General features: G+C 50.1%; 4 protein-coding genes across 4 annotated transcripts; 1 reads left to right on the top strand and 3 right to left on the bottom strand.

The window, feature by feature from the left end:
- Positions 1 to 6,222: 6,222 nt before the first annotated feature.
- BCR38DRAFT_354473 (kinase-like domain-containing protein) lies at positions 6,223 to 8,960 on the top strand (the record flags this gene model as incomplete). Its single annotated transcript, XM_040856885.1, has 2 exons — positions 6,223 to 7,481; positions 7,532 to 8,960. The coding sequence occupies 2 exons, from the start codon at positions 6,223 to 6,225 to the stop codon at positions 8,958 to 8,960; spliced, it is 2,688 nt and encodes an 895-aa protein (XP_040710784.1).
- Positions 8,961 to 10,175: 1,215 nt separating this feature from the next.
- Positions 10,176 to 11,546, bottom strand: BCR38DRAFT_449347 (ATP synthase complex subunit H). Its single transcript, XM_040861286.1, has 3 exons — positions 11,363 to 11,546; positions 11,200 to 11,287; positions 10,176 to 10,900 (listed from the first exon to the last, which is right to left on the bottom strand). The coding sequence occupies exons 1-3, from the start codon at positions 11,384 to 11,386 to the stop codon at positions 10,629 to 10,631; spliced, it is 384 nt and encodes a 127-aa protein (XP_040710783.1). The 5' UTR covers positions 11,387 to 11,546; the 3' UTR covers positions 10,176 to 10,628.
- A 3,433-nt stretch (positions 11,547 to 14,979) lies between these two features.
- BCR38DRAFT_354536 (uncharacterized protein) lies at positions 14,980 to 16,294 on the bottom strand (the record flags this gene model as incomplete). Its single annotated transcript, XM_040856888.1, has 2 exons — positions 14,980 to 15,408; positions 15,458 to 16,294. The coding sequence occupies 2 exons, from the start codon at positions 16,292 to 16,294 to the stop codon at positions 14,980 to 14,982; spliced, it is 1,266 nt and encodes a 421-aa protein (XP_040710782.1).
- Positions 16,295 to 18,959: 2,665 nt separating this feature from the next.
- On the bottom strand, positions 18,960 to 21,305 carry BCR38DRAFT_449339 (kinase-like domain-containing protein). The gene has a single exon (XM_040861285.1). It carries the CDS (start codon positions 20,823 to 20,825, stop codon positions 19,296 to 19,298), a length of 1,530 nt encoding a protein of 509 aa, XP_040710781.1. The 5' UTR covers positions 20,826 to 21,305; the 3' UTR covers positions 18,960 to 19,295.
- Between the last annotated feature and the right edge of the window lie 436 nt (positions 21,306 to 21,741).

The raw sequence follows: 21,741 nt of genomic DNA, 5'->3' as shown, positions 1-21,741 counted from the left end.
CCGGGGCAAATGATTTCAAGAGGAAGTGGTTGGTAAGAAAGCAGGAGAAGATAGGCGTGAAGAGTGTGAAGGTTTAGTGTTGGTAAAACAATATGTTACCTTCATATGTGATGCAAGTCGAAGTTGGTGTTATCTGCTCTAGGTTGAGAAAGTAGGCAAGTGGATGAACATTGCACAGGCATAACAGATCGATATAGTGATAGGATGCCCTGAGTTGTGATGAAGTCAATGTCGACGTTTATACTGGGTTGTGGAAGCAACAGGTTAGAGAAGGGATGGACAACAGAAGACTGTAGTGAATTGACAATGTTGAAGGCTGGCTTCTTGGCTTTACTGGCGAGTCGTGGTTACCTTGGGGTAAATAGAAGCAATCTATCGTTGTAAGTGATCATTAGGAGGAGCGTGGTGGCCCCAAGTCGACATTGATCGTGGTTATGTAGATTCTGCAATGTAGGTAGTGGTCTATATCCTGGAACGAACACGATGACTACAGTCATGAATGCTTGCCGTTTGACCGGCAAAGCCAATGTGACGATGGGAGATCGTGACCACTTAACCAAGCAGCTTTTGACAATATTCGCTGATCTACCACAACGCCAGAGTTGTGACTATCTGTAAGTGGATATGCCTCCCCAATTCTCACTGTGTGGAAGGTGTTGATGTCATAGTAAACGAGTTTTTCTTCTTTCTTTCTTGAGAGGCGATAGAGCAAAGTGAAGATACTAGTACAGAAAGTTGGTTACTTACGCAAGCTTGCCTTAAGCTGGGCTGAACGTCTACACTTTCGTCAGGTAACCTCGGGATTTGGAAATGGAGACAAGGACAGAACGCTAAAGGTTATTGTAGATCATATAGTGTATGATCATGGAAGTACAGGTCAAATGGAACATGACTGCATACTATAAATTCAAAGTGATGTTGGGAAGGTTGAACTGTCGTGGATCTGACACGCATTCTGTTGCTATAAACTGAGGGAATGTACCTGAGTGCTGGACAAGGGCTCGGCACTGAGAAACCAGAAGCAGCAGAGGTTCTGACTCGTTTTGAATACTAGAAAAATTGTCTACTCAAGGCCCGAGTTGGCAAGAGTTGCCTGATAAGAGGAACTCAAATAGGCATTTTCAACATTGTTGTTACTGGCATTACAGTTAGGTCCGTAGGTAGAGAGAGTTTTAATTGAAGGAGTAATCGCTAGAATGAATAAAATATTCAATGCCTGCTTCAGATGCAATTACTTCACACAGGAACTTCATTCCGATCTTCGAGTTCTGCTAGGGAGACTGCTATTGGGTTGTGAGGTTGAACAAGTAGCATTGTATGGGATAAGGAAACTAGACGCTCTCGGCTGTTTCTTGTTTTGCTTGAGGACATGATACAGATTGGTTAGTTAGGCGTCGACTAGGCTTATACCCAGTATTTTTACTGCGACCCAGTAGTTCAGATCGTTATACACTTGCACTGTACACGGTAATCGTGGTAAATTATTCTCTACATAGTCATATTTGGATAATTATGTAGAATATCGACCTTCGGCAGCCTGTGTTACCATCGAATCATCTGAAGGGTTGAGTCCGATTCCACCCATATTAAGACCCCATGCCGCGGTCTTGCTGTCAAACGACCAATACATTGCAGCACTTTCACTTCGGAAAAATAACGTAACCGAAACCATGCCGCTCTACAGAGCTCGGTATCCTTGATGCCTAGCCATTTTTGCTATGGCGGATCACGTTGCCAGAGCGAAAGCCCAATGCAGAAATGAATTATTGCTCTTAGTTCCGAGAATATGTAGGCTGACATAAAGCAGAGATATGGACCAAAGGTGTCTTGTCCTTCGAGCCATTGCGGACTCAGTATAAGTTGGAAGAAGCTCGCATGCTTAAATATGCTATGATACCATAACCCTCGGGAGGAGGTGACGCCATTCGTTGAGAACCTTAGTGTGGCATAATACGGATTTGCATATCCCGTTGGATTATATGTTCGAATGTCTGAGGATTACTTTCTGCAACAGCTGGTTCTGACATTCATATTATGGCTTTACGTGGCTGCTGACAACGTCCCTCTGGTTGGGGTAAAGTCCATTAATTCAAGTTCCTCCCAGTGCCGCTGATATAGAGCTAATGGAAGATTGAACCCGAAGCTAATTTCAACGGCCGTGGGATTATTCTCGTCTGAGCCATCTACAGTCATGTCTTTGGTATGCACTGGCCCATGTGTGGTAGGACAGCTGCACCAACCTACACCGCAAGAGTCTGAGAACCGTGGCACATGCCAGAAGGAGCAGCAATACGTCGAGTCGTTAGTTGCTCGTCCCTGATTGGCGCAACTCCAACCACAAATATAACGAATTGGGATTCTGGGCTACTTTTTCCAGGGAACTCCATGTGTGTCACTGCCACATGGAAATACGAGGCCGCCTCTCTATTCGTCATTACCTTATTCGGCATGTATTGTGTACCGAATGGCTGGAAACCTTGGGGTTGATATTTACCAGGCACTTCCCCGTGAGTTACATACAACCCCACTGGGATGTTCTCGAGTGTCACTAGGGGGTTGGTTGATCATGTTCGAAAGTCCCGAGTTTGCAAACCGATAACAGACAATGCCAAAGTGGGCAGGTGGTGAAGATGCGACTTCGATCGATCACACTACGAAGTGCATCAGAGTTTACTGAGCTTGCGATTCAAAAGAGTATTTGGCACATGATGGGAAAACTCAGACCATGTCAGATCAGACCACATGGTAGCGGTTCGAATGAGAATTCCAGCAATACTCATTCATTATTGGAGGAAACGACGTAGTGAATTTTGACTAATCCATGGATGCAGCTGTCATTGATATCGGCATAGGAGTGTCTGCGCCAAGCGTAGTCCGGATAAAGTAGCAATCTGATATTGAAGAAAACCGGGGAACGTGCCTCCCGATGACTGCAAAGTACCACTCGTATGCGATTGCCACTTAGCCGAGTCTGAGTTTGATCCTGTCAGCCTGTTCAACATGACGGTGACTAGCCGTTGAAAGTATGTTATCGGTTCACGGTTGCAAGTGTTGCCGATATGTGATGATTCAAATACGACACTGTTAGTTAAACGAATATTACTCAGCACACTAGTCACTTGAGCAGGTATAAGTCAAAGAGGTACTTGATTGATAACTGGAGCCCTGTCATCTCCAATTGATGAAAGAAAGCATTTTCGGGTGGTCGAGTGGTTGGCAGCTAGTCGCGCATCATTGCTTGGTCTGTCAGTAGATACATCCCGACGAAAATTCGAAATATTGATAACTATCCATCGGCCACGCTCCCGCTACGAGGAATCGTGATATCCGGACATGGCCCACGCGCAGTTCCGGTTTCATCTACGTTAGCCAATCTGCAAGAGACCAATATGTAAATACGTAACGCAGAATGTATTTTAAGGCTGCTGGTGATTCAACTGATGGCTTCGGGCATATATCATCCCTGGGGCGGGGGCGGAAAGTTGTGATGGTTACAAGGTTGTACCTGTTCTTGAACCCATCAAAAGCCCGTTACAAGATCAAACTCTCCTTTTCCATCCAGCTTCCTCTTGTGCCATTAGCGCACCGGTGCTTTACAATTTGTCTGGAATTAACGAGGCCTTGTCCTTTCTGCAGTGACACGTTTCATGAATGCGAATCCATCATATACGAGTTTGGGTTCGACCGTTACGACAATGCTCCATCCCATCACACCGTAGCCGCGATTTCGGTTGCCATTTCCATCACAAGCTCTGGATATTGCCGCTCAATTGCAGATCAATGGTCTAAGTTGCAGCGCGCCAGCCCGTGCTTCCAGGGCTCGAATGGTGCAGAGCGCCCGGAGCTGGCCCTCGCGTGGCTGGCTCGAACAGTGCTGCTGACCAAGGCTGTGTGCACTTGATGCCGAGAAATAAATCGTCCAGAGGGAGCATTTGGTGTCCAATCAACCAAGGCTAGCCAGACCCAGACGGAGACGGAGCTGCGCTGAATCTAGACTGCGTGGCCACCACTGGTCCTTCCTCTTTTAATAGATTGCCATTAAGTACCGCGTTCCGAAGCTGCCAATATCCCTCCCATATCTCATACCTGCGCTGCAAGGGTATAACAACTCTTTCCGTTCAATCGCACCAAAGACGGGCGAGACAGGCGAGAGATACCAGTGGCAGATGCCCCCCGAAATTCCGCCTGTCCATCTATATCCATTCCTCCCTACTCCAATGCGGGCGTATTCATTAGTCTGTTAATGTCTGATTTTTAATCCCTCTTCGATTGTGGTAGCTGTCATTTTGACCTCGAATGAGATTGCCTGGAGTTGGGAATTTCCACTTCACGTCTCAGGAGTCAGCAGCAATTCCCCACCAAGGCATTTTCATTCATGATTCGGATATTTCAACGTTGGGCAACGGTCGTTTATGGCATAATCCGTCTATTCCACCCGCAGCTGTCATATCCTCGGGATCCCTTTTAATACTCTGTGCGAGACTTGCACAGCTCTCAACTGTGGAAACGCGAATGCACCCGAAATAGCTCGTCTTGACGGGCTGATTGCACACCTAATAATATTTATTCCACCATCGCGGGACGGTTGCATCTACTTTTTTGCATTACCTCACATTCTTCTTCTCGAGGAAAACACATCGATTTCTCTATTGAAGACTTCAGGGCCAGGCGAAATTTGGTGACAATTCCCGACAGCTGCTCTAACCCCGGCCAACACCTCGTTTCCCCCGTCTCCAGTCTCCAGCAGTGCTTTTCGTCTTCGGCTGCACTCGGGGCGCGATTGATGAATTACCTCACTACGAACATTGAACCTGCAAAAACGACCCCGCCAGCCGGTCGGCGCCCACCAGTCACATCCGGCCCATTTTCTGGCCCTTCCAACAAATCGATCTTGGGAGCTCCATCCATTTCATCACACCTCCCCCACGCACATCGATACGACCCGAACCCGACAATAACATACATCTTACGACTTTGGACCGACATCAGATATTGGGACTGCGCGACGCCAACCCACGCCTCGAGCAAACTTGCACAGCCAACCATCTGGACGACCATCAGGTCTGGCAGATCGACTTGAACGGCGAGCACCATGTCAGGCTCAGACGGCAGCTACGATCTGCTTCGGCGGGCAACGCAGCAGCTGATCCAGTCAAAGTAAGCAAATCCACATTTTCTTGCATCTGCCCTCCCGGCGTGGTTTACAACCTTTATTTCTGTTTCCGGGCCAAGCTCGCGCTTCACGTTTATCTTCTTCCCACATGTTACTATTTGCCTTCTGCAAGTCCGCCACCTCGTCCGATGAGGCAGCTTGCGTTTCCAGAAGCTTTCCTTCCCATTTAGCCAGTTCGGATCAGGGTGTGAGTCCTCCCAGAGTTGGACCCTGACTCTCCCGGTTTGGGATGTGGCGAGGGGTATTGAGTGGGCTGGGTAATACCGGAGCCCACTAAAATGATCCTCGGAGAGTCGTCGTGGAGCCACTGTCGATGATCCTTGGACGAACAGGAGAAAGTTATGTCCCGAGTCAGGCTCCTGTGCAAGTCGTGGCACGTCATCGATGGGGACTCGATGAGGTATCGCACGAGAGCTCCAGCTTCGGGCTTGTCCTGTGAAGCAGACCGCTTGGCCTAGGGCACGTTGCTGGAAGCGTTTCTGTGACATGGCATCAGGACAGCTTCTGCAAACCACTCTGGCGTTCCGTCTGCGGCGGCGACTAGCGCGGGGTTCTGGACAAGGCTTATCAAGTCGGCGCCTGACTCGCTAAAGAGTGCCGCTGGGGCGTTACCACAGAACAGTGCTCATCCCGCGAAAGTTCCAAAGCAGAGGTGCTGCTGCTTGCCCGTCTCGACTCACCCCTCCTCCTTGGAAACGATATACATCCTCCTCCCCACTTTTAGCTCTTCAACCACATGGCTTTACATGGGTGTCAAGGGTGTTTGTTGTGCTCGAGCCATGGTTCCGTTCGGAGGAAAATCTTGTGAAATTTTCGTTTTACACCTGCATTCGTGCGCGTTGCGTTTTGCATCATCGCATCGATTGTGATGTCCCCGGGATTGAGCTACCAATTCTGCTTGGAAATGTGCTATTCTTCAATGTCATTTCTCAGGAAACCACCCTAAACCAATCTGCCTTTCATGTCATTATTGCTTCTTTTGCCTTTACTTCTTCCACACATTTTACCCATTCGAATTTGCTCCTTCTGGTGCAGTTGAACCATCCAAGATGACGGGCGTTAACGAACAAAGTAGGGCAGACGAAGATGGCACGGATCAGATTGGCTACGATACACCGCGCTCGGGTGTTGCGACGCCCCAGCCCGATCTGACCGACAAACGACTCCCGGGCATCATGAGCTTCTTTGGCCAGGTTGGTTCCACCTCTCTGAATTCATTGTTTCGCTCTTTCCCCTCCACCCGAGCACCAGAAACTGAGTTATCATGTCCTACGCCACCCCAGGAAGAGAAGGAAGCCGACACACTCCCTCAACAGCTGCCCGGCCCAGATGCGGTCAGTCTGAGCAAGGACTCTACAACCGAGGGATTACCTCTCCTACCACATGAGAGGATAACCCCTCCAACAGAAGCGGAGCCTTCGCAACATACGACTCCCCAGCTGAACCCTTATCCAACACCACCATGCTCCCATCCGCCTTCAGAACGAGGACTGAAGTTGAGTGATGCGAGCGGTGATGGTGTTGAGCCCGCAGCCGGCGACGTTGTTGGCTCTGTACCGTCATCCAAACATAGAAAGAGCATTTCGGATCTTGCACAAATGAAGTCCCGCAGGGCTAGCGTGGCGTCCCCTCTCTCCAGCATAGTCACTGCTTCTAGCGTTCTTGCGAGTCATCTCTCAAATCCCACGGGCCGCACCGCATCAACCACCCCTAGTTCTCCCTCCGGCACTCATTCCCCTTCTGGGGATGTTTTCTCCAAGTCCGCTTCAATTGATCGGCTTAAGAAGCTAACACATGTTGGAACGCAAAAGAGTGGCCCGCCAACGCCCACCCGAGCATTGTCCGCTGGCCAACCATCCCAAGTTGAACCGAAATCATCTACGGCATCAGTTTCCTCCCCTTCGAAGAACGGCGACACATTCGAGGGTACAAGCGGGAGGCAGATCCCAGTCGCTTCCCAAACCGGGGGTGCCCAAGCTCCTGTGCAGAGGGGAAAGTTAACCATCAAAATTCTAGAGGCACGGGGGCTTCGAAAGAGCCGGGACCCTTACTGTGTCGCAGTATTCCAAAGGAGCGAATTAATCTCACCTGGACCGAGAACATTTGAGGACGATGACGAGTTGAACCTGCCGCCGGTACCCATGGGTGGAATACCTATTCAACGACAAGGCAGTGATGCGGGGCGGCCCATGGCGATTCCAATGAGAAGCCGCCAGAGTAGCAATACCAGCATTACCGATTACACCACATTTCGCAACCGTACGCGAAAGTCTTTTACCAGCCCCAAGTGGGATGCTGAGGCTGTATTGTATGTTTGAAAATAGCCCGTTGTGTTGTACCTTTATTGATCATTTGCAGCGATGTTGTGGATTCGGATATGCTGGTTGACATTTCGGTCTACGATCACGGCGCCAACGGTGAATTCCTAGGTCATGTTGACTTCCAAGCTATTATACCCGGCAAAGACGATCCAGTGCGTGGGTGGTATCCGCTCCAGGGCCATGCCGATACCATGGCGGAGAATGCCCCGACCGGCGAAATATACGTTGAAGCCATTTACCAAAGAACCGAGAAGAGGCATTACGGGCCGGACGATTTCCAGATCTTGAGGCTCATTGGCAAAGGCACCTTTGGTCAAGTCTACCAAGTTCGAAAGAAGGATACGGGGCGGATATATGCCATGAAGGTGTTGTCCAAGAAGGTCATTGTGCAGAAGAAAGAGGTGGCACACACCGTGGGGGAGCGGAACATATTGGTCCGGACGGCAATGTCGGAATCTCCATTCATTGTCGGTCTGAAGTTTTCATTCCAAACCCAGAACGATCTCTTCTTGGTCACCGACTACATGTCTGGTGGAGAACTTTTCTGGCATTTACAAAAGGAGGGACGCTTTGACGAGAAGCGGGCAAAGTTCTACATTGCGGAACTCATCCTTGCCATACAACACTTACATCATAACGACATCGTCTATCGGGACTTGAAGCCGGAGAATATATTACTGGACGCGAATGGTCACATTGCGCTCTGCGATTTTGGGCTGTCCAAGGCCAACCTCACCAAGAACGATACGACAAACACATTCTGTGGAACAACCGAATATCTTGCTCCAGAAGTTCTCCTCGACGAGGCAGGTTACACCAAAATGGTCGATTTCTGGTCACTTGGCGTGCTCGTTTTCGAGATGTGTTGTGGTTGGAGCCCCTTTTATGCGGAGGATACCCAGCAGATGTACAAGAACATCGCATTTGGCAAGGTCCGGTTTCCTCGAGACACCCTTTCCCAGGAAGGTCGAAATTTCGTGAAAGGGCTGCTCAACCGAAACCCGAAGCACCGTCTGGGCGCGGTCGATGATGCCGAGGAACTGAAACGCCACCCATTCTTTGCCGATATCGACTGGGACATCCTCACCAAGAAGTTGATAACCCCGCCGTTTAAGCCCAAGTTGAAGTCGGAGACGGATGTGTCGTATTTTGACCCGGAATTCACCAATGCCCTGAACACCAACGGGTCATTAAACAAGCGGGCTCAGCAGCTGGCCACTGGCTTTACTACATCAACACCGCTCTCGCCCACCACTCAAGCGAATTTCCAAGGTTTTACCTTTGTGGATGAAAGTTCGCTTGATGATCACATGCGAGGGCGATATGACGACGAAGAAATGGATGATCGTCGGGACAATGACTGGGACGACCTCGACGACCTTGATCTTCGCAAAGCAAATCGCATGAGCGGCGTTGTACGAACAGGGCAAGATGAACCGTTTGGCGAGTCTCAGTTCGACATGTGATGGGCGTTGTTATTGTTTGGTTTTAGGCGGAGATAATGACCTCGTCGTGCTCATTCATCCTTTCATCTTGCTTTCTTTGGCACGAATTCCCACGACAGTATCAGCATTGTTTGCATCAGGTGGCATTGTATTGCATCAGGTAATTGCTGCTAGTGGATGAAGGGTATGGAGGATGGCGTTCGGTAATGAAGAAGAACTTGGTACATACAAGAATGCTGCGGCAGTTCAGCCCATGATTACTTACCACCCCTTAAAATCCATGGATGCTCAGGCATTACTTATATGACATGATGGTATCTCAATGAGTGTTGGAATCCCACACACGTTGGAGTGCTGTGTGATGGTTGGAATCCGCGCTCATATCGGGTCGGGTATGGCAATGCTGATTATGCTCCTTGTGGAACTCTGGGATTCTCGGCTACATTCTTTCCAACGCTCAGCTGGAAGACAGCCAAGATCGATGTTATATTGTCGGCTGTGTCTGTGTCGAACATCTCAGAGGGTCGTCCATGCATCGGGCTGTCAAGATGTCCAGTGGACCAGCTTCTTGGTACGACTTTAACGGACATGTCAATGGTTGGTTTTGATCAGGCATCCTGTGAAGCTGGTCTGATGAACATACGGGTCGATGGTGGAAATTTGAAGCACATATAGGTAGTCTCAATCACTAAGAATGAATGAGAAACATGCCATCAAGTTGATTCTTCTCTTTTGGGGTGTGACTATTGACCACCTTGCTCCTCGCTCCTTTAATGTAGGGATGTACAGTACCCTGCAGTGCTGGCCAACAAAGCAGCAACCGACCACCAACACCCAGCTATTCGGGCCTGTCAGTTGTTAACTTGCATGCCCCAAAGACACCCGGTTCAGCTCAACCGTGATTGTGGGGGTTTGACTTTCCATGAGAAAAAAAGAGACCCATTTGTCGGTTCTACCCGGGGAAGATGGCAGTCACCCCACAATCATCCAACCATCATGCCATGATTTGTGCCTCGCGGCCTCCAGCTCACAAATCCCCAGACTTTTGCGCACACCCCAGGGTGAGAGTCATGATCAACACCAACTGCCACTACTGGCTGACAAGATGTACGAAGTAAGTACCCGCCTATTCGAAATGGCTGCCTACCTCGGCTCGTTCCGAGGTCATGGACATTGGTAATTCGGGGCGATCGATCGCACGTTTCTCAGCTTGTAAACGCTAGACAAGTCTCGATGAGGACCTTGAAGCGGGGATGAGGTCCTCGTTGTTCATCTCGCGTCCCCAAGCTCTGCGGAATATTCAGAGTTTTTCACTGGTGTCTTGAAACGGACTACTATGTATAACTGGGATCCCACGTTCTGTGTTACGACGTAGCTATACTTCGAGCTATGCTTATACTTCTCAATCGGGGTGATATGATATGACGTCTCGAAGATTGATGCATTGGTGACACTGGTGTACGAGCTATTGAATGACCGGAACCAGGATCTTGTTGATTCAGCGACAGCGATCCTAGAGTACATATACACGGGATTACTCCTCTCATATTCGCCCATCTCAGTCACACATCGTAGCAGTGTGATGTTGTTTTGCTTCCCCGTCACGGAAAAGTGACCTTAACCATTGAACCAAAAAAGGACCTTCCGAGTCCAAGGCTTCCTAAACCCGCTTGCTCGATATTCGCTCGTTCAGTGGTGGGCACCCTCCTCTTCTTCCTCTTCAACAAGCCAGTCCTCAACGACAGCGGGGGTGGAAGACGAAGTGGCGGCGTCCTGTCCCTCAACCTCGACGGCCATGCTCTCGTACTCCTTCAGGCTATTGGCGAGATCGGTCTCCTCGGGAGACTTGGGGGTCTTGGGGGCGGTGAAGGTCTGCACTTGGCCCACGCTGTCCGAGTCCTTGATCGGGTTGGGCTTGTAGGCTTTCAGTTCCTTGAGGTAGAGCTCTTGGACGAAGTCGGCTGCAAGACATCTTATTAGTATTGTTGTCGAATGAGGACTCAATTCGAGTGGCAGATTGAGTGGCGGGGCTGTGAAGCGGGTTGAGAAGATCGAGCTGGGAGCGGGGAAATGCTCGATGACGGCCGTGGATGTAGGTATTGCGGGCGGCGGAGGCGAGGAAGTAGCTCAATAGACATGTATTTGGGTTTGCGCTCTAGGTCTTGAGCACCCTACACTTGCCGAACCGCATTGTGCCACTAAGTTCCCTCCCGGGACAGCCAGCTGGCTTACTCAATGTATAACATTTTGTTTCACGTACCTCGTCGCGACACAGTGGGTGCAATGAAGCCTCTGACGGCGTTTACCCTCGCCACGCGGGAGATGGCCGATGCGGCCGATCGAGCAGTCTGCATGCACGAAACACTGTCAGTATATGCCGATGGGGATCAAGAAGGGCATCAAAATGTGGTAGTCAAATTTACCGAGGCTCTAAGTTGGACGAGCATTTTGTCCGATGGATTGCGGATGCTCAATTGACGTTGTCGGAGTGGTGATGGTGAATGATATGAGGTTTTTCGATCGGGAATCAAGGACCAGGAGCTTGCCCACTAGCGCAATCGCTGCCTTGGAGAAAAAGTGATGTCGATCACGTGACACCCCTGTAGATGGCTCTAAAGCAGAAGTTTGGTAGACGGGCTTTGCAATCAACAACTTAAGCTGAAGGAACAATGCTTTAAAGGAAGTTTTGAACCGATCCTCGGGTGCTCATATGACAACGGGCGATTAACTAATGGAGTAGCTGATTTATTATTTTAGGTACAATGTGTTGTGTTTTAAGCTCTTGTTCACTTTTCACAAGTCACCTCTTGTTGAGACTTTATCGCTAAGGATGCCACGAAGTCCACCCATCACCAATCGCCTGGCTCGCTCGACGATGCTGTATGCCCTGCCAACCCTGCCTACTATATATGCCAACCATAGATTCCAGCCCTTCGTGGTGGGGCTCTTGGTGGCGAACCACAGCCGCCAGCGCCCTTATGCTACTGTGAAGGAACAAGAAACCGACAAATTCAACTCGCGATGCTCATCCAACCCCCAATTCTTCACTAGAGCATCTTGAAGAGGCTCTTGAAAGAACTCTGCTTGGTCCCGCTGCCTGTGGAGGTCATGTGGGCAACCCAAAGTGAGGTAAGCAGCGCAGAAGGCTGGAATAGCTACTGGTCCTGCAATGTGGCAGGGCCGATGCAATTAGCAGGCGGTAGAGGCAATGGATATACGTGACCATCGTCTCTAGAGATTCATTGAGCGGACTAGACCACCTTGAAAATCAGATCAAGAGTGCTGGGCCTGTCCGAATCTTGATCAAGGATGCAACCTAGCCCGGCTTTGCCTATAATGCTCAATTCTACAGGACTACCCCTCAAGGATGTTTTGCCCAGGTCTGAGCACTACCTCCGTGTTCCAAAACGCCATTACTTTCTATCCGCTGTCGTGAACTAAATTTCTCAAGTTACTAAACGTCGTGAGCTCTCGTCGACTTCTAATTACATCTTCGAAACACGTCCCGACTTCGCAGCAGTCACAAATTGTACCTTATATATCGTGGTGTGGAATCTATTCCGAGAGGAAGCCCTTGGCGAGGGTGCAACTAATACCACTGTCATTGAAGCTGCTTGGGTACTGATGCCATCGAGATTGCATACGAGCGGGATGCTGGTCAAATTGTTCCCCAAAGAGCCCGCCAGCAAGATGAAAACTGCTGCAAATCCCGTGCAGATCAAGGAGAACACCGAAAAGAGCGAGGTCATTGCAGACCTACAGAGTAAGCGCCTGGTTGGTGGCACTACAGTGCGATCTCGGAAGTAGCGTTGCAATGACTTGGGATAACATCAACAACCCGAAAAAGGGGCCGAGAACAGTCCATTTGAGTTCAAGTGAGTAGTAGCTTATTCACAAATCCACCATCAAAGTGAGACCATTACAGCTCAGGTCGGCCTCAGTACCATACCACTTGAAGACGAAGACGCACGCCCTACGGTTGCTCAAGACGTCACGCCGCTAAATTAGGATGGGGGTCTAGTCAACAGCATTGCAAAGGCGAACCAACAGCAAGCATGATGGAAATCCGATAGAGAGCACTGTAAACCCCATACCCGTCTCAACATCGACGAACCGGCCACGCAGATAGCTGAGATCTACAACTACAGCGCCTCATTTGGTCTCATTACTAGGATTAGATACTCTATGGTTACGAACGACGTTCAGTCCCCTAAAAAAGCCCCCAAAAGAGAGTTGGCTTGATTAAGGGGCTCTCAGTGCCCAAGCGCAGGCCGAACTCGGTGCATAACTGTTAAAAGAGCAGAATGAGTTCGCTGCCACCAGGCTAATCTGAGGATAAAGGAGCATCGTGTAATATCGTTCGTACGCAACCAAGTCGAATCGCAGCTTTGTCGGTTGCCGAACACATCAGCAAAGGAACGTGGCGAGGATCTCGGCCAATGTGTTGGATACCATATGCGTAAGAATGCCCATCTACCCAGAAAGAGAGCAGCGTCACTACTAGCCTCTTACTTAAGAAGCTAAAGAACAGCCCTGATACTATTCTCGATCAACTCTCGCACATTTAGGTTAACGAAGTCCATGAGCAAAATATGTAGGTTGACTTTCAGTTAACGACGCTGAAGAAACGCCAGTGGAACGCATGGCCAAAAGCAAGAGCGTGCCCAAGGTTGTACTAATAAATGTCACCCTTTATGCGGACTTGTTCTCTAAGTTATTCTCCGATAATGTCACTGGAAGACCTTGCCCTTCGATCAATGTCCCCGGCCGGAATTTTCAGGTCTCTAAAGTACATCTCCCGGATACCTTGGCACAACTGTGGGGGCTACGGTTCACAACTAGACCAGCAAAAAAGTGTGTCATACAACGAGGCCCGAGGTAGCCTCGGATTCGCTGGGGAGCAACTCGAAGGATGGTAAAAACACACAACAAAGTACCAAAGACCTAGAAGACCGCATAAAAGGATATGTTCCTGTTCCACTGATTGCGGCCACCCCAGCGCAAAACAACGAACGAAGGCGTGCTTCTGGCCTTCCTTCCGGGCTTGTCTGAAATCGACGAGGCAGAAAAGCTCCTACAAGCTGGCTTGACTGGTAGAAATAGGTAGACCTACGATGCCATGGAAGAGGAGGGTGGCAGATCTGTCATTGTACATCATGGGAGATTTTCCGTCTTCCCCTGGACGCATGCCTGCGGACTCGTTCACTAATTTCAACTGCTGAAATATAGTGCATGTGTTTGTTGGAAAAGGAGAAAGAGAGAGACAAACAGATGGCAGGTCTGTTGTTAGATCGTTACCGTCTTATATACCCCAGGAAGCGCCACTACTGTGCAATAAATATACTGTTGAAACCTTTCGTGGCCTAGTACTTGTTCTACTTACAAGTTTTGGAGCGGTGCAAGTTCCGCTCCATCGTCATAATGCCAGCAACGGGTTCATATCATGGCAGCTCTTCCGGTCGACCCCGTCTGCCCCAAACTCTCGAACGACATTATCATTTTCCTTATTGCCAGCCCGAAAAATAGAATCAAACGTCCGGCAGTCGGTACTTCGACATCACGAGAATATAGAGCAACGAAAGTAAGCTGCACGCGCTTGACTGATATACAACCTGGACCTTGTACCAGCATCGAGCGGAATTTCGTACATACTATTTGTCTCATAAAGATACACGAAGACATTAGAAAATAGTTACTGTGGCAAGGAAAACTTTGTTTCAAATCGCTCAGCTAATATCGTCGGAGTCGTACTGTTTCAGGAACCCAAATGAACTCCAAGCTACCTGCCAACCAGCCATCCATCCATCCATACATCGCTTCATATATCCTTCCAGCCAAACACAGTTGATAAAACTCCATCTGTCACCACCAAGTAGAAAATGTCTACATTTTTGTGTGACCAAGTATCGCCATCTATGGAACTAGTCTGTCCAGTCTAGGACCATTCACACCGACACCAATATAAGCCAATTTAAGCCAACCCAAATTCGTAGTCCCCTAGTCTCCTAGTTTGTTTTGTTTCGCATTTAGTTATGTCCATTTAGAATCCAGGCCCACCCTCTCTTTGAGTTCCGTACGGCCGTCGCGGCATCTCATAATGCTCCTCCCTGGGAGGGGGCGACGCCTCCTTCTGTTGGGGCAAGTTCTTGCCCTGTCCACCAGCTCCCGAGCGACGCTTGCGGAAGCTAGTGAAGCCCTTGACAGCAACATAGAGCACAAAAACGATAGCGGCTACGACGCTATATGCGATGACGAGGTTGTTGGACGCGTTGGCGAGCTGTAGGCCCAAGCCTCCATTAACGACACCAAGCATCATGAGCACCCGACCGTAAACGATGTGGGCGTATGAAATGGCACCGCGGGCTTGGTGCTGGACGTAATGCCTGTGGTGCATGTAGCCCAGTACAGGCTGGAGGACCATGAGGCAGACGATGACGGTGCCGAAAATGGTGTGGGTTTGTACCAGGCCCTGTGAAACTATTAGTCATGGATGGGATTGAGGGATTGAGTGTACATACAGTTTCCATTCTCTGCACAATGACAATGCCAATGGCGAAGCCAACCCACATGAGCACGAAGGTGACTCCCTGCCAGGCGCCGTGGAGCATCCATTTTCCCAAAACGGGCATGAGGATGGACCCGAGGGGATAAAGGATTACAAAGGCGATGGCCATGATAACACCGTGGGCGGCAACCAAACGCGGCAGCTCTTGGAGGCTCTGGTTCTGAGTGACGCCTGTGTTGCCCGAGCCTTGAGATCCAGAGCCGCTGCTGCCAGCATTGGAATCACCAGAGCCGCTGCCTCCCGTGCTAGCGGAGACGAAAGGGTTGGCGTCGGTGTCGACCTGAGCAGCTGTCAAGTCGAAGTTCCAGCTAGAATAGTCATCGTGTTGAGAAATAGCGGCGTTTTTGTCCGTCGTGGCCAGCGAGCTGCCGCTCTTCCACCCAGCAATCCAAGGAGTGTTAGTGCTGCTGAGCGACATCTCTCCGCCGTTGGCCCAGCTGTCGCAATTGGCGCATCGCACATTGGCCCTCATGGTATCGCCGTCGACCCCGGAGCCCTCGAGCAGTGTGAGCTGTGCCGCTGTGCTGCTGGTGTCCTCAACGGGCATTTGGTGGTTGGTGCCTTGCCGAGGCGAAATGGTCACGTTGTTGTCACCGTCCTGGTACATTACGAACATGTTGGAACCGGACATCCGGTCGCCTGTGCCAAGAGCAATCCATGAGTACGATGTTGGTGCTGATATCTGGAAGTAGATGTTGCCGCTGCCAGAGCTGGCCGACGTCGTCGGCACCCCAAGACCGAAGCAGATGTTGCCAGACGGGCAATAATTCAACGCTGCTGCCGCCGTCATGGCGCTATATGTGAGCGCGGCTAAGAATAAGTAAGTGATGTGCTTCATGGTTCTGGTTGGTTGATGTGCCAAATTGGGTAGCATGTTGGGAATGAATGTAGAATTAGTTGGCGGGTTGGAATGAGAAGACAGTTGGGACGTTGGCTAACTTGGTAGCCGCAAGCGGAGTAGTGACTTACACAGAGCCGCACATGTGAGAAGGGAGTACATCTTGGCCAACACGCTCGTGATACTCGAGATGACACGAGTCAATTCGACAACTTTGGTCTTCCCTCGGAAACAAATAAATGTTCTTTGGGTGCGACGGGACCGATATGACAATATTTAGCTGGGCCCACGGCACGTTTGTATTGTTCGCTGGACGAGTTTTGTAAGCCACCCGCCGGACTTCAGCTAGGGAAGACCGATGGACTGTCTGACGTGCCTGTGGTGAAAACCAAGATGGTAAGACGTAATTATTAGCAATGCTGAGCCACTCAGGTCCTAGAAGCCTGCTTGCTTGATCGTTTATAATAGTATATTTCTTTGATGTAAAAAAAGATCGAGAGTTTCGAAAAAGCCTGGTCGACAGAGTGAAGCGGACATACACGACTTATAGCAGTACCTAACCGCTCAAACGATCAATCGCAGTTTCATCCGTTCATTAACAGAGGCGGGCTGCGTCATTTGTGTCTAGACGAGGTTGACGGGCAAGGACATGGGCATTGGGGCCCACGACCGGGTTAGAGTTCTCTCAGTGGTCTTGTCGGTATCTCCAAGACCTGCCAAATGTCGGCAAAACGACTCCAATCGAACCAGCGGCACCGCCAGCCGATCTTCTCGTGTATTGGGACAGCCCACATGTAGCTCTTGTCTTGGCTGACTTGGCCGACAGCGATGGAATATACTTGGGCTCAGGTACTTCGATCGGACAAGTGTACTGCAACATCAGACATAGCCGTATACAGTATGTGCGTCTTAGGGATCATGGCTAGTCGACGAATTCCTGATGTGCCGCTGAAGTGTGCTGACCATGTACTATAATAGGTGGGAAAGCACTTGCAGATATGACACCCAGGCTCTGCCCAAATGCCGGTCGCTAGTCATATTCGAAGCCCGTGATTGGGTTTGCGGGTTTCATTCCGTTGAACCTGTTCCGTCGTCCAGTAAGCCCAAACCTTGCTATACCCCTTCTACTGCGACGTGTTCACTTGAAGCTCGCTACTCCTTGGCGTCTGCACGGCTGCCGCAGTGGGTCCTTGAAGATCGAGTAGCCGGGATGGGTCGACGAGATGGAATATACTATAGTCTTGGCATACACCAGCTCGGCATGTGGCCACAAGAAGGTGAAACAGTGATGTGCCGAAGGATCGATCCTACAAGGGTCGAGGGGCTGTGGAATCATCTCCCACTCGGCTATCTTTGTCACCATCGTGAGTGGGATTTCCGTGCTTCGAGATAAGGTCCGAAGTGAGGCTCTTGTTGTTTGCTCTGTCCGCGTCAACTTGTTACTTTCGTTAGTGTTGATTGTCTCCATAATTCAAGACAGTGCAGTACGCCTGCTTTGGCTCGCTGCTCGGCCAAGTAAAAAGCAGGGCGAAAGCTACTCCATATTGGATTCTTGAAAGTCCATGGCGGCTTTCTCGAGCGTAGTAGAAGCGTGCGAGGCGTCGTCACAAACATTTCGAACCCAGCCAGTATAGATCAATGTATCCCACTGAGTGAGATCCAGACGAACCGCCATTTTGATTTGTCAGGTTGTGATAAGTAATGTGGTTCTCGTAATTGGACGCCACGTCTCGAGGACCACCGTTTTACCAATATTGGGCCACTTACTCCCCGCAACATCTTGACTGAAGCGGGCAACAGAGAACGGGTTTTGTTCGACGATATCTCGAGAAATGTCTACCCACTGAACTGTGAGTACGTACTATTGGCGATCTCGTGTTACATACCTTGCTGAGCTGAAAAGGGATGACGCACTACCGTCAGTGGTTCAAGCTAGGTCCTATGGTCGAATGAAAAACGGCAGATGCCGTTTCAGTGCCTTTCGTCTGATATGCTGTCTTCATTTACTGTTTTGGGAAACATCAGACTGTGCGGAAGACGCTGGCCAAGAAAAAAAGATTGCGCGTCCCCTCGGGCTGCGCCTGCAGCCACCTACTATTGCGCCAGGGCCTCACGGAACTCTGCTGGTGGGTTCGGGGGGTCCCAAGAGTCCAGAAGATTATCGCCGGACTTGGCAATCGGAGTGTTGTATACGAGCACCGCCAGCAGACAGTTATTGCATCGGGGAATGTTGAGAGCACTAAACCGAACTTCAAGAGGCCCCGCCCTTTAGCGTTGAAGCTTAAGGAGACTAGGTTAGGGATGTTTAATGCTGCATTACTCGTGTATCTGAGGAGCCATTGATTCGGCGAGCATCGACTTCCCAGGCTGCAAAATGATGTCATCAATGATAACGTCCATATCTTGTTTTCTGTACGAATCTCGAGGTTTTTAAAGAATAAATAATTAGCTCTTCCGGATATTGTCATCTACCACATGTAGCCAAGTATGTGAATCTACTAAGTGATCAACCGCAAACCCCCACACGCAGCTGCCAGTGGTGTGTCACACTGCTCAATCGCACTACTGCACGCCATGACGGCAACAAAGCCGTCGTGGTGATGCTATGCCTTCCAATGGTGCGTAGAATCAAGCCTTTATTACCTAACCCAGCCCAATACTCTGAAGGAGGCCTCCGACGAATTCGTCAGAATCTACCTACTAGCCTGTCTGAGACAGTCTACTTACTAACTATCCCTCTCTCACGACTTGCTGTTGATCTTCGCAGGAAAACCCTTACCCGATACCATGGCGTCTACAATTGCTAAAACAGCACTCAAAGAAACTCGAATCTTTGGTGATCATAGCAGCATCATCTTTGCTTCTATCTACCTCTGTGTCTCAGACACTCTGCCCCGACCGTATGCGCCATTATCGTTACCGTCACTATCGCCGTCTGTCATCATTATACCCTTTATGCCTCCATCATGGTAAACCCGTTCGTCTCCAACAAACTGTTTGAGGCCACAAAGCTAAATCCGCCAAACATGTCATCCTTAAACCCGTCCTTGTTTTTTAGTGACCCCAAATTCCATGGATCCTTGCTGGTGATGACGGGACTCAAAGACAAGTCTGTAAACTCGGGCGCGAAGTTCTCGGCGAGCTCAGGATCCGTAATCATGGGTTGGATGGGTGGCTCTACCTCCCTGGCTGCGAGCTTTGTCCAGTCGATCTTGCGGAAGAAGCGGTGTTTCTTCATTTGCAAAAGATCTTTGGGCATGTTGGAGCCAAGCCGCTTACCCGGCTCCTTCTTCAAAAGCCGCGTAAGAAAATCTTTAGCGTCAAGGCTGAGAAAGTATGGCAACACCAATTTCTGCTTGACAATGTTCTGCTGGATCTTGGCGTGGTTCCCGCCCCGGAAAGGTGGATTACCCGTCATCAAGTCGTAGCCCAAAGCCCCAAACGACCACCAGTCAACCGACTTGCCGTACTTCTGTCCTAGCACAACTTCAGGGGCCATGTATTCAACAGTACCCAGGATAGACTTGCATCCAGTGTCGTCATCGACCGCCACCTTGGACAGCCCAAAATCCGTGAGTAGTAGATGACCCTGAGCATCAAGCAGGCAGTTTTCAGGCTTCAAGTCGCGGTAGACGACACCTAAGGTATCATGAAGGTGAGACAAGGCTAGAACCATCTCGGCCATATAAAATGCCGCTACAGGCTCGGGAAACATCTTCTCGGTATTGAGGTGAGTGAACAATTCCCCACCCTGGCCGTACTCAAGGATAAGGTAGAGCTTCTCGTGGTCTTGGAAGGCGTAGAACAGCTTGACGACGAACGGGTGCCGATTCACTGACTCGAGGATCTGTCGCTCCGTCTTTGTCTGCTCGACCAGTTTCTTGTGGACCACCACTGAGGCCTTCTTGAATTGCTTCTGCGCATAGAGGCGGCCGGTGGTCCGCTGCTTGACAAGAAGCACAGTGCCGTAGGTACCCTTGCCGAGACAACGCAGCGGCTCAAAATCGTCTGCCTGCATCTTGCGTGGTACAAGCCCGCCCTCAATGGCACCGCCCTTAGATCTGTCGCGCACGCTGTCACTGACAAAGTCGTGCTCCAAAGCAATCTCGTAGCTCGTCGACCCCGCCTCGGAAACATCGTCATCGCTACGGCCCAAGCCACTCTGGCGACTGTCGCATCGGCTCAGGGGGCGGGCACGACTGTCGCTCCGGGTCATAGTGCTTGCGCGGGAATCATTCAGGCTGAGTTGGTCGACTTGCATTCGCAGTTTGGCAATGCCGCCGACGGCAGGCGAGTTTTGGCCGCGTAGAACGGGACTACAGTTTGCGCTCACAACGTCATCGATTCGAGGAGTGCGACCGCAACGTGTTGTCAGCGGTGGAGTTCTGCAGCAGTCGGAGTCTTCGTCACCGGACATCATCGGGGTAACCGTGGTAGCGAATCCCCTCACCGTAGTGAGAGCGGGAGCAGCCGGTGGGAGCATCGTGAGGTTGCGGTTATGGTTTCCTTCTTTTCTTGGGATAAGATGCGAAAATGAGATAGTTGGATAAAGAATCGTTCGTTCGCACTTCAGCCCACGCCTACTGCGATTCAAGGTAGACGCGTGCCACGTCGGCGCTCAGCGTCTGCTCGGGGTTCGAAGAGGGTTTGCGCGATAGGCTGGTGTGCTGGAATGCGCATCTGGGTCTGGAAGAGGAACGAAGAAAAGAAATTGTCCTGCGACTGTTGCATATGCATTGGCGACCGTGGTTGTCTTTTGAACGTGGCTATTGTTGATTGTTGCTCGATTCACCGGTTAGGTGTGAAGAAGAAGAAGAAAAAAGGAAGGGCGGATAATGGGAATATGGCCAAAGCCCAGGATAAAACCGAGAAATTCCATTCACAAGCTAGAAATCCAAAAATTATCCTCACTCAGTGCCTCAGTGCTTGCGTCTAGGCCTAATCCGATCCAGGCCTAACTATCTGGTACGCCGGCTGCAAAACCAGACGGCTACCGTTGGTTAGTGTACCTTTAAGAAGCCACTTATCCCCGGACAAGGTGTGATCATCCCGGACCGCGGAAAACTCAATGTCGATCTTTCAGCCTGGTCATCGCCTGTGCTGAAATGGAATGACCTATGACATGAATGCGACGCGTCTGCGTCATATGTCTAGTTGACCTATTCATATTTCTCCCTACGAAGTGTTGCAAATTCCTGTTGCTCGTTATTCATTTTCTGAACCTTTAATCCTGTTACCTATTTTCAGTTGACTCAAGTGCGTAAGACTTCGAAAGCCGGTGCCACCCTTGTCCCACCTGCCCCTAGGGTCACAAAACGGCAAGCACTGGATATCGCGATGATCAACCAAGTAAGGATAAATGCTACTTCAATCAATGAGAGTACAGACTGTGCAAGCTA

The sequence above is a fragment of the Pseudomassariella vexata genome (genome assembly GCF_002105095.1).
Source record: "Pseudomassariella vexata strain CBS 129021 chromosome Unknown BCR38scaffold_19, whole genome shotgun sequence".
NCBI classification, from domain to species: domain Eukaryota; kingdom Fungi; phylum Ascomycota; class Sordariomycetes; order Amphisphaeriales; family Pseudomassariaceae; genus Pseudomassariella; species Pseudomassariella vexata.
Note: the sequence above shows the minus strand (reverse complement) of the source record. Positions and strands in the feature narration are given on the sequence as shown.